Source organism: Micropterus salmoides, unplaced genomic scaffold, assembly GCF_014851395.1.
Source record: "Micropterus salmoides isolate LMB-PRFRI ecotype aquatic unplaced genomic scaffold, ASM1485139v1 Ms_hic_scaffold_3, whole genome shotgun sequence".
NCBI classification, from domain to species: Eukaryota; Metazoa; Chordata; class Actinopteri; order Centrarchiformes; family Centrarchidae; genus Micropterus; species Micropterus salmoides.
In genome coordinates this window covers 1,766,287-1,780,249 of record NW_024042261.1, presented here as the reverse complement: position 1 = coordinate 1,780,249, position 13,963 = coordinate 1,766,287, and the positions used below count along the sequence as shown (strand labels likewise).

The 13,963-nt window shown below is 41.5% G+C and overlaps 1 protein-coding gene across 3 annotated transcripts in view; it reads right to left on the bottom strand.

The window, feature by feature from the left end:
• The window catches only part of adamts17 (ADAM metallopeptidase with thrombospondin type 1 motif, 17), a 230,929-nt gene that overhangs the window by 84,205 nt on the left and 132,761 nt on the right, over positions 1–13,963 (bottom strand). For all 3 annotated transcript variants that reach the window (XM_038693288.1, XM_038693289.1, XM_038693290.1), the window contains 2 exons: positions 6,801–6,902; positions 6,526–6,671 (listed from right to left, as the gene is read on the bottom strand). In XM_038693288.1, coding sequence (XP_038549216.1) covers positions 6,526–6,671; positions 6,801–6,902 — 248 coding nt within the window. The remainder of the gene's footprint in view (positions 1–6,525; positions 6,672–6,800; positions 6,903–13,963) is intronic.

Here is a 13,963-nt window from a genome sequence, read left to right as displayed (position 1 = left end):
GAAATTTGGCTGCACTCATTCACCAGCCTCTCTGTATGATACCCCATGGTTTATGACATGGTCTATGATAGTTGCTCTTATCTCATCAGTTACCATAGCCTTCTTTGAGCACCACCACGCATTCTGACTCCTCTACCTCTACCTTGTCCAGGTCCGGGCATTCCTCGCCCTTGCCCAACTCCTCTACTTTGTCCTAGCACTTGTCTTCCTCTCCCTCGTGCAGGCATTTTACTTACTTTCTTAGTGTTGCTCTATATTGTTTCTTTTCCACACAAGATCAGCCCAAAGAAGTCCTCTTTTATACCATATGGTCATGCAATTGAAAGAATCTCAACACCTGAGTGTGTTTCCTAGATGGGAATCAGCTGTGATTGGTCTATTTGCATACCTCCAATCAGCTGTTTCTCAGTAGCAATGTAATAAAAGAAGCATTTGTAAATTTGGCACTAAGAATCCATTGTTTTGATCTTGGTTGTATAAAAGAAGTTCAAGCATTTTAAATTTGTGTAAACTGTATGCATTTTGTGTCAAAGCAACAAGAAATGAGTTAATTGTATAGCCTACACAGACGGATGTTGTGCAAACTGTGTTAAGAGTTTAGGAAAATTGTTAAAAGTACTGGAAGGATTGTCATAGCGATCGTAAAAAACTGTAATGTCTAAACAGCTGGCAACAAAAGTGAGAACACCCATAAGTGTCATGTCCAGCGCCTGCAGCTAGGGCACGACCTCATTTTACTGTCCCTAGTCAGTTTCATTATTTGTTCCCACTTCCTGTTTTGTGTGAGTTACTTATCTTGTGTCTCATTTCAGGTCTTTGTCTGCCCTCCCACCAAGTGTGATTGCCTGTCCCCGCCCTCATGTGCTTCACCTGCACCTCACTGTCTCCTCTGTCCTAGTGTATATAAACCCACTCCTCCCTGTTGTCTGTGTTAGATCATCTTGTTCCCCAGTGACAGAGTTCTAGTTTTTCTGTGTTTTTCCCTATAAGTGTGTTTTGACCTTTCCTTTGGATTTTGGATATAGATTTCTGCCTAGCGACTTTGTACCTTCGCTTGTTTTTTGGATTAAGCAATAAACCTCCTTTTGTGAAACATCTGGAGTCGTGCCTTGTGAGTCATTTTCTACTGTGTGAGTGAGCCTTGATACTAAGTGAAAATGTCCAAATTGGGCCCAATTAGCCATTTTGTCATGTTACTCTTTGTGTTACAAGGTCTCAGGTGTGAATTGGGAGCAGGTGTGTTAAATTTGGTGTTATCGCTCTCACAGTCCCTCATATTGGTCACTGGAAGTTCAACATGGTACCTCATGGCAAAGAACTCTCTCAGGATCTGAAAATGGTTGTTGCTCTACAAAAAGATAGATAGAAAGTTCAGATGGTGTCATGTGTCTGTGCACTGTAAACCCCAACACACTGCTTACTGAAAAGCATTATGAGTTTAGCAATCAAAACCAGCTAGTATGTATACCATACATTAAACAACTAAGTCTTCTTAACGAGTTACGTTTTAATTATTTATGGATCATCGTTTTTGAGTGATTGATTTCTAAATCAAACCCTCTGAGTGTAGATATGCACGCAGACAATTGACGTCATTAAAGGCCGAACAGGTCTTTACGTTTTTGGAAAATTCAAGATGGCTACCCAAGGCAAGTGAGACGAATTTGCAAGTAACGGTGCAAAACTGTTAATTAACCTACTTTACAAAAGTCGAGAGGTTTGGTTTGGATGTGTGCTTGTTCTTTTATGTTTAAACTAGACAGAGCAGCAGACAAGGCACTCCTCAAACTTCAGGCTCTGGTACTGAGTGTAAGGGTCCTTATTTTGTCTTTAAGTATAAGGTAGAAAGCGGAAATACTTCTGCACCCAAAGAAATATTCTGCATAATTGGCAACATTTTATGTGAAACATGAACAATTTTTGGGAGTATTTTCACTTTTCAAATTACACTAGATTTATCTCTCTAAACAAGAGTTCAGTCAGTAGTAGAGACAGAAGGAGTGCAAATACATATGGAATTTATTGCAATGTGAACCATAAACAGTATATATGAAACATACATGAAAAACAAATGTGGAAAGTACTTAAAACTAACATTAAATGTAAAAGTAAACAGAGGAAGGAAAGGCCTTTTATACATCAATCTATGCCAACAGATCCAGACATCCAGAACACTGAGGATCCATCCCAGGTCTCTGCAGCTCTCTGGGCACCAAGTGGGACATCTGATCCAGACTGTGAATATGGGAAAAAATAATAAAAATCTAAAGTTAACCATAAAAGATGGCTGAGGTATGTGTTGACAACGCTATTAATGTAAATGCTCCGTATTTGTATAGCGCCTTTCTTCTCGACCAAAGCACTTTTACACTACATCTCCATTCACCATTCACTCACATTTATACACTGAGCCTAAGTGCTCAAACAGAAACTAACATTCACATACATATTCATACACTGGCGGAGCAGCCGCCATGGCCAATTTGGGCAGTGTCTTGCCCAAGGACACTTCGACCTTCCGATTAATGAGCAACCCTCTCTACCTCCTGAGCCACAGCTGCCCCTATTATGTCACATATTGGAGAAAATGGAAAGGAGCAACACCTCAAATGTATGAAAATCTTTAAATATCTTTTTTTGTTGTCTTTTAAAGACAGACTATCGAAAATCAGCTGTCATACGTCAAGTAGCCAAGACAAGTTTTTAGCAGTTTAAGCTGTGAGTAGCAGTCATGGTGGAGGCTTCATAGGTGGCCATGACCTCCACAACAACCGACCACTGAAAGAAATAGAAAGTTAACAATAACTAACTATCGTAACTATAGTTAGCCTATGTGAAAATGTAAATCCAGGTTCACTGATTTGCTTCGATTGTTCGTTTGAGATGTATTATACATTTTAACCTTGTGTAGTATAATCTCAACAACAGATAAATTGTTATTTCAAGATTTGTTGAGTAGTTTCAGGTTAACTTACCTTGAGTGTAACGTCAAGCTGGTAATGATACGGCCACTGGCTACCAGCCACCAACGTCGACTTGCCTCTGGGGGGTTTTAGACGATTAGCTACCTCCATGCTATCAACGCAGAGTAGCACATTAGCTTGGTAGCCATAAGTGCATGGTTTCAGAAATCAGGTACCTCAGCTCCTTCAAAACAGCTGTTCAGAAATCAGTGGGTGATGTCACGGACACTGTGTCGAGTTTTTATACAGTCAATCATCATTATACACGCAGTAATGTGCGCAGCATATCAACCCAAAGGTATCAGTCATCTGCTGCTCAGACTAAGTGGGCAGCCAAAACACATTGGTCTTGTAAACAAAAGGCAAAAGCAATAGTCACACAAAGGAAAGGCAATGACAATAAGTCTCTGAAGGGAATGGTAATGACAATAGATTTCGTATGGAAAAGGCAAAAGCAAATTTATGTATTTATTCTTTAATTCATTTATTCTGTCTTTCTTATATTTCCACATTTATTTATTACTTTATTTATTAATTCCCCCTTTTTTCTATTTCCTCATTTATTTATTTATTCTTTTATTCAGTCATTCATTCTTGCATATATTTCCATCCATCCATCCATCGTCAACCGCTTATCCCGCGTACAGGGTCGCGGGGGCATATATTTCCACATTTATTTTATTTATTCTTTTATTGATTGTTCTGGCACTTTAGGTGTTCCCTTATAGGTGGACTTGATGAATTATATACTGAATAGATTTGAAAGACTTGAGTTAGGATGTTTAAAGGAATCATTTGGTCTTACTAGGATGCTTCCTTATTAAAAGAAAATTAAATGTCTCTTGTTCCCTCAGCGGTAACAACATTAATCTACATACATTTGCATTCGCACATGGGCGTGGCAAAACGGCTCTTTAGCGGAAGGAATCATTACAGCCACCAGTAACACTTAACAAATTGGCATGCGAGTGTTGTATCAAGACAGATTTGCAAAAATATGAACCTATGCTTTCAGTTTGTGGGGGGCACCGATGACTTGTCTTGCCCGTCTGTGATGACTTGCAACCTTTAATCTTTTAAATTATTAAAAGACTTTTAAATTAATCTTTTAAATTGTTAAAAGATTAAAGGATTGTTTGTATTTTTCACTGACGACGCTCCTGGTGTGGTCCACTTCAACCTTGAGAGCGTTTCTGTTGTAGATGAAGTTGAAATTGTAAGTGATTTCCGCTGGTTGAACGATGCACTTGTACTGTTTAGCTTGATCTATCCTTTGCATTTAGACTATCCAAATAAACTATCCACTAATTTAGACATTCACCTGATGTCTTGATGATTGCAAACCACTGAAACTGTGCTTAAAAATAACTTGTTGAAAGAAGTTTGAATGCACACATGTACATAAATGGTACATCCACGTTATGTGGTTCTGTCAAAGTCTATAATACTGCTTTAACTGAAAGGAGACTGGGGACGGATGTGTCTGTTACAAACTCCTAAAAGCACTTCTGAACTGTGTCCATATGTTCAGTATGTTTACTTCAAACCTACAGCGAGGAATTTTCAAAACATAGGTTTTTGCTCAGGGTTTTTACCTGCTAATTTTAAACAATCGTAATAAGTGCTGTTATGGAGTACAATTATGCATGGTCACAGTTTTTTCCACAAAAATAAAGTGCAGGTAGTAAAAGGAATGCTTCAAAGACTTTGCTGTTAAGTTAGTTTTTACAGGGGTGAGAAGAAATCAGGGTTCTTAACTAATTGTTGGTTTTACAATTATCAGACTGACATTTCATTTTTCATTTCTCATTTTAATGGTGCTGCTTCTGACATTAGTTCTGCAACTAACAACTAACAATTTTATTACTGATTGATTCATTCCGTCTGATGGAAACAATTTTCACTGTGACAAATTTTGTTTGTATGAAATATAGAAATAACCGGAGATGTTACACGTTTTGAGGATGATGGAGTTGTACTTGTATTTTTGAGAATTACTGAGCATTTGGGTTTACAGCAGGTTAAAATATGGCACAAAGTGTGCCTTTGCAATTGCTAATTTGTTTTTGCTTTGTTTTTTTATTTTCTTTTGAATCTTTCTTTCAAATGTTGTTTATGTTTCAACCTGTCCTAAAAAAATATTGACTTGTACTTTTAATTTGACATGTTTGTTTTTTTTAAGTTAGTATTCAATGTAATTAGCCACTCAATCAGTTGCCACAAATATTTAAAGTTTTGAGGTAAATTATTTAAGTTTTAGTAAGTCAATGTTTTTGAGTTGGTATCAAAAATATTGAACAAGAAACTAATAAATATTGAGTTTATTGAACATGAAACACTGGGTGTTATACTTAAAATGATTTATTTATGTCAAATGAATATTTTGGGGTTTTGGCATTAACTAAAACTATTTCAGTTATGTTAATCTGTAATTTTATCTAATAGTAATCAAAAAGTACATGTAACCCAACTCCAAATATTTAAGCCCTGGAAACTACTCGACTTTTGAGTTTATAAACTCAAAAACATTGTGGCAACTGATTGTTTTAATGATTCGGTTTTACAGTGTGGCAGCAATCAGGTGAGGAGTACAAAGACAAGTGTGTCTTGGTCTGGGGCTGCATGAGTGCTGCTGGGGAGCTACAGTTCATTGAGGGAACCATGAATGCCAACATGTACCGCGATATACTGAAGCAGAGCATGATCTCCTCCCATTGGAGACTGGGCCGCAGGGCTGTATTCCAACATGATGATGACCCAAAACACACCTCCAAGACGACCACTGCCTTGCTAAAGAAGCTGAGGGTAAAGGTGATGGACTGGCCAAGCATGTCTCCAGACCTAAACCCTATTGAGCATCTGTGGGGCATCCTCGAACGGAAGGTGGAGGAGCGCAAGGTCTCTAACATCTACCAGCACAGTGATGTCGTCATGGAGGAGTGGAAGAGGACTCCATTGGCAATCTGTGAAGCTCTGGTGAACTCCATGCCCAAGAGAGTTAAGGCAGTGCTGGAAAATAATGGTGGCCACACAAAATATTGACACTTTGGGCCCAATTTGGACATTTTCACTTAGGGCTGTACTCACTTTTGTTGCCAGCGATTTAGATATTAATGACTATGTGATGTGTTATTTTGAGGGGACAGCAAATTTAGTTTAAAGTTATACAAGCTGTACACTCACTACTTTCCAGTGATGTCACATGAAAAGATATAATCAATTATTTTTTTTTAAATGTGAAGGGTACTTACTTTTGTGAGATACTGTATGTACACAATGCATGGGTATAGTCATAGTAGCGTCAGTAGTAGTAAATAATACTATTTATTGCACAATTTGTATTTGCAACATTTGTGCTTTTTTGCACCTGTGTGTCCGGTCCCTCACTAATTTTAAATTGGCAAGAGACTTCCACTTACAGTATGTGTGCCATCATACATGTTAGATATGTGCTGCTGTGTTGCCATCTGAATGCCCTATAATTTTTTGCCTCATTTAATGTTTTAGGCAATCACACACAGACACACCCACACCCAGACAGACAGACAGACAGATAACATACGGAGGGTTGTCACATTTCCTCTGTCTGAACTGGACTCCAGTACCGCAGGTCCTGCTGCACATGCTCCACTGGCTCCATGGACTCCAGTCACCATCCACATGCTGAGGGATGGGAGTCTTACTGACACACTCGCCTGCCCTGCACCACTGACAGACAAAAATGATTTCAAGTACATTTCACGTATAGTCATCCTTTAGGCAAGTCAACAGGCATCTTTTATCCCATGCTGTTGCCTGAGAGAGGGGATCTGAGTGTGTGCATGAGACAGTGCCTACCTTGTCTGCTCCACACTCTGTACCGTCCAGAGGAGGGTCAAGTTTGGTCTTGCAGGATGCATCTCCCTCTACTAAACACCACAGGCCAGCGCACATCAGGTGCTGATATATATACACAGACACACAGATACCATAAATTCTCATGTAAAAGCCAGTATTCACATGGTAAATTCAACATCAAATCAACTACTGTCTAATTCCATCAGCATTATTTTTTTTATTTTACCATTATTTTACCAGGAAGTCTCATTGAGATCAAAAATCTCTTTTACAAGAGAGACCTGGCCAAGGCAGCAGTCATACATAAACACAACATATTAAAATGCTTCGTACAATCATGACAAAATTCACAAAAACAAAAAAACAAAAAAACAACACAAAAAACACATCTATTCAAACACAATGGCCTCTCAAGAAAAACAATCACATTTCTCTTTCTCTTTTTGCTAATTATTCCATGCCCAGGGTGCATAGTATGAAAATGCAGTTTTCCCCAGATCTGTCAAAACCCTGGGTACATTAAAAAGCAACCACTTGGAGGAGCGTAGTTTTTAACTAGCAGAATTGAGACAGAGAAGGGTACAGAGGTAAGCTGGAAGTTTACCTAGCATGGCTTTATATATAAAAATATACCAGTGCTGTTTTCTGCGGGTGGTCAGCGATGTCCAACCTACCAGATCATAAAGAATGCAATGGTGAGTGACGGACTTTGCATTTGTAATAAAATGTAGAGATGCATGATACACTGAATCAAGGCTCCGTAAGATGGAGGAGGCTGCGTGCATATATAATATGTCACCATAATCAATCACAGACAAAAAGTAGTTTCCACAAGTATTTTTTGGCATTGACAGTAAAGCTAGATTTATTTCTAAAATAAAAGCCAATGTTCATTTTGAGCTTCCTAACTAGATTAGCAATAAGTACATTAAATGAAAGTTTGTCGTCTCTCCATATACCCAAGTACTTGTACGCGGGTACCATTTCAATGGATTTACCATCAGACGTAAAAATGCTAAGATCATCAAGCAACTGTATGCGAGCTTTTGAGAAGACCATGAACTTAGTTTTCTGAGGATTTAAAACCTATTTTAAATTGAGCAGAGTTTGTTTTTACTGAAATGCAGTCTGAAGCTCTTGCAAAGCCTGTGCTATGGAAGGAGCATGAGTATAAATGACAGTGTCATCAGCATAAAACTGTAGCCACCTGTCGGAAGCTCCGTCTTAAACCGAACTCTTATCCAGTTTTAATCCACTTTTTTTTGTTACATTTTTTATATCCTTTTTATTTAACTTAAGTTTTTTACTTAAGTTTTACGTGGGTTAAGGATTTTAGTCATCCGACATGGATTTTAAGCTAGATGACCGTAAAAACGCGATCAACGCTACTGATCGCAACAAAGCTCCGGTGACTATGCTAGCCGAAATAACTCTGCTCCATGAGGACTGCTCACTCCTTAAGAAAGCGAACAAGAAGATTGCTGACCTTATGGAAGACATCCGACGACTTTCAGAGAAACTCAAAGAGAAAGATTCCCTGCTGACTGGCTTTATGGATGTGGCTTCAGTACAAGCCAAACAGATTGTTTCTCTTAGCGCAACCGCTAACATCCAGGACACCGTGTTTTGGGACCCCTCTATCCTTTCGAGGCTTTCCTCCTGCTCAAATCCGAAGTATCAGTCAACCTGGGCTGAATTGGTGGTCCGTGGCTTTAAGAGAGGCTCGGATGGGGTTGCCTCTCCTCCGCACATCGGCCTCTCCAACCGCTATGCAGTCTTGTCTAACGACACTCCGGTCCAACCAGCGGATTCGAGTCTCCCTGATACAGATCTCTTTCGGCGCAAAGTGCCTGCCGACACTGTTGCATCTCCTCCACCGGCTACATCTCCTGCACTGGGCCGCCGGTCTGCCGGGCCTGATCGGTGGCCGTCATCCCGGTCAAAAACCTCCGCTTCCTGACGTAGGATCCTGAAGGAGGCTGTGCTCTGACGCTCCGGAGGCCGTCTCTACCCTGCACCGTCGGGTAGCCCTTCTCTCAGGTCTGTTACTGCTACTCCAACACAACACTCGGCAGATCACACGCTCCATCCTCAGTCCGCACGCAGTGTTGAAGAAGATTCTGCTCAGTCCTGCTCTGGAACCCCACAACTGGCATCTCCTCGTCCTCTTTTCTCCCCAACCACACTAATAATTGGTGACTCCATAACCAGAAACATCCATTTCTTTAACACTACCACTCACTGCTTCCCGGTGCCACCACAGCTGAAATTTTAAAAAAACTCCAGGACCTAATGCCGTCGCTCCCGTCCTCCATCACAAGAGTGATAGTCCATGTCGGAACAAATGACACAGCTCTTCGGCAGTCTGAGCTGACAAAATCAGATTTAACCGTCTTTTTAACTTTTTAAAGCAGTGTGGAAAGTCCGTTTTTATCTCTGGTCCCATTCCCACAGTTGGTCGCGGTGCTGGCCGCTTCAGTAGACTCCTTGGCCTCCACGACTGGCTACAGTCCGCCTGCAGAGCTCATCGTGTGTGTTATGTGGATAATTTTAATATTTTCTGGCAAAGAATGTCTCTTTTTAAGACAGACGAACTTCACCCAAACAAACGGGGCTCAGAAATGTTAGCTGCGCACATACAGCATGTGGTGCGGTCCACACATGACTTACGTGAATGACTAATCATTCATGCAGCACACCTGGACACACCACCGCTCACTGAACAGATCTCTGCCTCACTGCCACAAATAACTGTCTCCACCTGCTGGCATGTAAAGCCGTCTGCTCCCAGCTCTGTTCCACAGACTTCTATTCCTGTCATCATCACACATAGACCAGTAAACCGAAATGTGCACATCCCACACAGAAATATTAGTAATCTCTTAAGGATTAGGACAACTGCACCAACTCAAACACCCAGAACAAACTCATTTAAAATGGCTCTCTTCAATGTGAGATCACTTTCAAGTAAGACTTTTATCTTAAATGATTTTATCTTGTCTGCAAATCTAGATTTTATGTTTTTAACTGAATCCTGGTTGCAAATGAATGACTATAGCCAGCTAGCTGAACTGTGTCCGCCTCAATATGATTGTTTTAGTCAACCGAGGGTCAGTGGTCGTGGTGGTGGGCTAGTGAGCGTGTATAGGAAAAATTTAAAATGTCATCAAGTACGCTGTGATGAATTTAACTCCTTTGAAGTTCTCACTCTTAAAGTTGGAGGGCTGCAACCTATCATATTTGTTACAATTTATCGCCAACCAAAACCGCCTGGAGGATTTTTATCAGAACTTCCTGAATTTTTATCTACTCTGGTTTTAAATTATGACAGAATTGTTCTTTGTGGTGATTTTAATATTCATGTTGATGACCCCAACAATGTTAATGCAACTAACTTTTTAAATATGGCCACTTCTTTTAACTTCAAACAACATGTCAAAGGGCAAACCCATAACCGTGGTCATACACTGGACTTGGTTTTTACCCTGGGTGTCAGCATTTCCTCTGTGGAATTAGTGGACATGACCATATCTGACCACAGATGTATTGTTTTTAGCTGCGATTCGCCTGTTACTCATGCCGCCTCACCAAGCTCCGTGTGTTCTCGCATCTTTAATGAACAAAGTGTTTCAAAGTTTTGCGCATTCTTTCAGAGCCAAAGCCAACACCTGTCTGATTCCAACACCAACAATCTGGTCGATCACTTCAATCATATCTGCTTGTCGTCACTAAATATTACTGATCCTCTAAAGGTTAGGCCTACGTCTAAAGCTAGTAAGCAACCCTGGATAAATGACAGCATTCGCAGCCTCAAAAGGGAATGCAGGACCATTTTACACGCCTTCATCTCATCACGCCTGGATTATTGCAACAGCCTTTTCACCTGTTTAACCCAAAAATCTATTGATCAACTCCAGACTGTCCAGAACTCAGCTGCCAGGCTTTTAACCAGAACAAAGAAATATGACCACATTACTCCTATTTTAGCTTCATTATTGATCACTTTTAAAGCTCTTCATGGCCTCTCGCCTTGTTATATTTCTGAGCTTTTAGTCCCATACACACCAGCACGTACCTTGAGATCCTCGGGCAGAGGTCTGTTGTCTGTTCCAGAGTGTCGACTGAAAACTAAAGGGGACAGAGCGTTTGCTGTTGGGGCCCCGAGGCTCTGGAACAGCCTGCCCGAGGAAATCAGGTCGGCTGAGTCAGTGAACTCTTTTAAGTCCCTTCTTAAAACATACTTTTATAGGAGAGCCTTTCCCGATCTTATTTGACTTTATTTTATCCCTTTTATTTTATTGTATTTTACTAATTTTATATTAATCTGTATTTTAGTCTTTTCAATGTTTTCATGCTCTTATCTTGTTTTTTGTATTATTCTTTACACTTGTTAAAGCACTTTGTAACTTGTTTTTGAAAAGCGCTCTACAAATAAGGATTATTATTATTATTATTATTATTTTTGCTTGAACGTCCTTACCTAAATCATTTATAAAAATAGAGAACAGAATAGGTCTCAAAACAGACCCCTCGGGGTCCCCTTTAGATATCTCAAGTAACTCAGATTTGTGGCCTTCTGCATAGACACACTGAGTCCGATCGACAAAATAGTTTCTAAACCTCAGTCTAAACATCAGTCATGCCATGCTCCCCACTCTGCTGCTCTCAGTTTTCCTTTTTAAAAGGAGCTATAAGCGAAGCGACATTAGCTTCCACTAAAGTTTGCAATGGAGCACCAGCATCTCAGACAAGCAGTTTCCCTCACTCCGTAAAGGGTTAACAATAGCAGAATCAGACGTCACAGCAGCCCAGCACAGTGTGGTTGGGAGACATGAAAAAGAAGAGGAGTCAAGTTGTCTCGTGCCATTTTAAAGTAGGCACCATCAGTCTCCAATTCCAAAATAATACAGTAAAAATGATCTCAAATGGAGCCTGAAGCCCCATTTGCACTGGTCGTCACAAGACTATACTTTTGGAATGACGTGCAGACTACATAAGATTGAAATAATCAGTGAAGCTATTCTGCTATGCCTTGTGCATAAATGCACACAGCGTCTCTCTTCACCCTATTTAACCCACTCGCAAGCCACCCGCTGTTAACCAGTTCATTTTTATGACCCATCCGCAAATCCGCACCTAGCTATATTCAACGATAAAAACATCAATAATATCAAGGTGGAATCTCATTAAGGAATGCGCCAACCCTGGGTCAGATACACAAAACAAAGTGGATGTTTCTTTATGACCCAATGCAATTATTAATTAATAAACAATTATTTTTTATAAAGAACTTTATGGACTTACTGATTAGTCGATTATTCCTTCGGTTAACTTACTGTCAACCTTTAATTTAAGCATTTCCTCATAAAAATTGATTTTACAAAAAAATATTTTATTAACAAATGAAGTGCCAAGAATGAATACAACAAATTCAAAATTCAAACATCCATCCGACAAACACACAGTTGACATACATAAATGTTGAAATATATAAATCTGGAATAAACAGATGCAAGTTATATAAGACTGATAAAAGAATAGAGGAAAATTATAACTATTTGCAGAGAAAGAACAACGTGGCAGATATTTACATGTGCATTATTACGGGAGAGGATATAGTGTATATAATTGACAAAATAGAAAAATATAGAATAACAATGATTAACAATTAACAACAAATATGTGCTATATGCCAGGTTTGTGCATGATATGAAATGAAATGAAATGAAATAGTATTTACACATGAAGTGTCAAGTGGGGGCACGGGCATTGTTAATGAGGCTAGCTGCAGACGGGAAGAAGCTGTTTTTGTGGCGAGAGGTTTTGGTCATGATGGACTGCAGCCTCTTGCCAGAGGGGAGAGTCTGAAACTGTTTGTATCCAGGATGGGAGAAGTCCGCTGCAATCTTTCCTGCTCGCCTCAGAGGCGTACATTCAATTCAATTCAGTTTCATTTATATAGCGCCAAATCACAACAACATTTATCTCACAGCGCTTTTCATAAAAGAGCAGGTCTAGACCGTACTCTATGATGCTAAACATGTCCTGAAGAGAAGGAAGATTCAGCCAATCACCTTCTCTGCAGAGTGAATGATGCGCTGCAGCCTGCCCTTGTCCCTGGCAGTGGCAGCAGCGTACCAGATGGTGATGGAGGAGGTGAGGATGGACTCAATGATGGCGGTGTAGAAGTGCACCATCATTGTCTTTGGCAGGCTGAACTTCTTCAGCTGCCGCAGGAAGTACATCCTCTGCTGGACCCCCACCCCTAGTAGCCAGGGTACCCTGCGACCCCCCAAAGCGCAATGGACCCTAGACTGCATGTCCCGGGGGAAGCTGCGCCCCGCCTCGGGGAAGAGCAGAAAGCCGTGCCGGGGGGAGCAATAACGCGGGAGAACCAGGCCAACAGTCCCCCAGCCCAGCCAGAGGCATCCCTTCCCAGAGTGCAGGCAGAGCCAGCAGCCCCCAAGCCCCGTGAACCTGAGGCCGGTCCCGTACCCGGACAGGGGCCCAGCCCCCCCAGTCAACCACCCCCAAGGAAGAGCACCAAAACACACCCTGACATCACCAGCCATGTGCCCCAGAGACTCCCGAATGCCCCCACTGTGAGAGAGCCGGCAGGGGGAAGCAGCGGGAGCCCCACCCCTGCCGAAGGGGACCCAGGCGAGGAGAGGAGACAACGGGCCCCCAGGCCCAGGGACACTCCACCCACCCAGAAATGAGCAAAAGCCAGAAGCCCGAGTCCCCAGACCCCTAGGTCCAGAGTGGGCCCCCAAGCCAGGGGAGCCACGCTCCCCCCAACCCACCACAGGTCAGGAAAGGTGGACACCAACCCCATGGCACCCCCAATGACACGGGGCTCCAGGGGTGGAGTAAAGATAAGGTGTGTGGTAACTAAGGTGCAGTTAAAATTGGAGGGTAGTTGTGACACAAGCACCCCACAACTGTCAGGTAGTGGAGCCTCCCATCATGCCCCTCCCACCCCCCAAAGCCCTCTGTGTCTAATGTGGAATTAAAATTGAGGGGTAGCCAGTGGGCGAGGCCGCAATAAAGCAGCTCCACCCACCAAACGCCCTACAGCCTTACCGCCCCCCAGAGTCCTAAGGGTGTATGTAGTGAGATATGACCAAAGGGGGGGAAGGTGAAGGAGGTCATAGGGAGGCTAG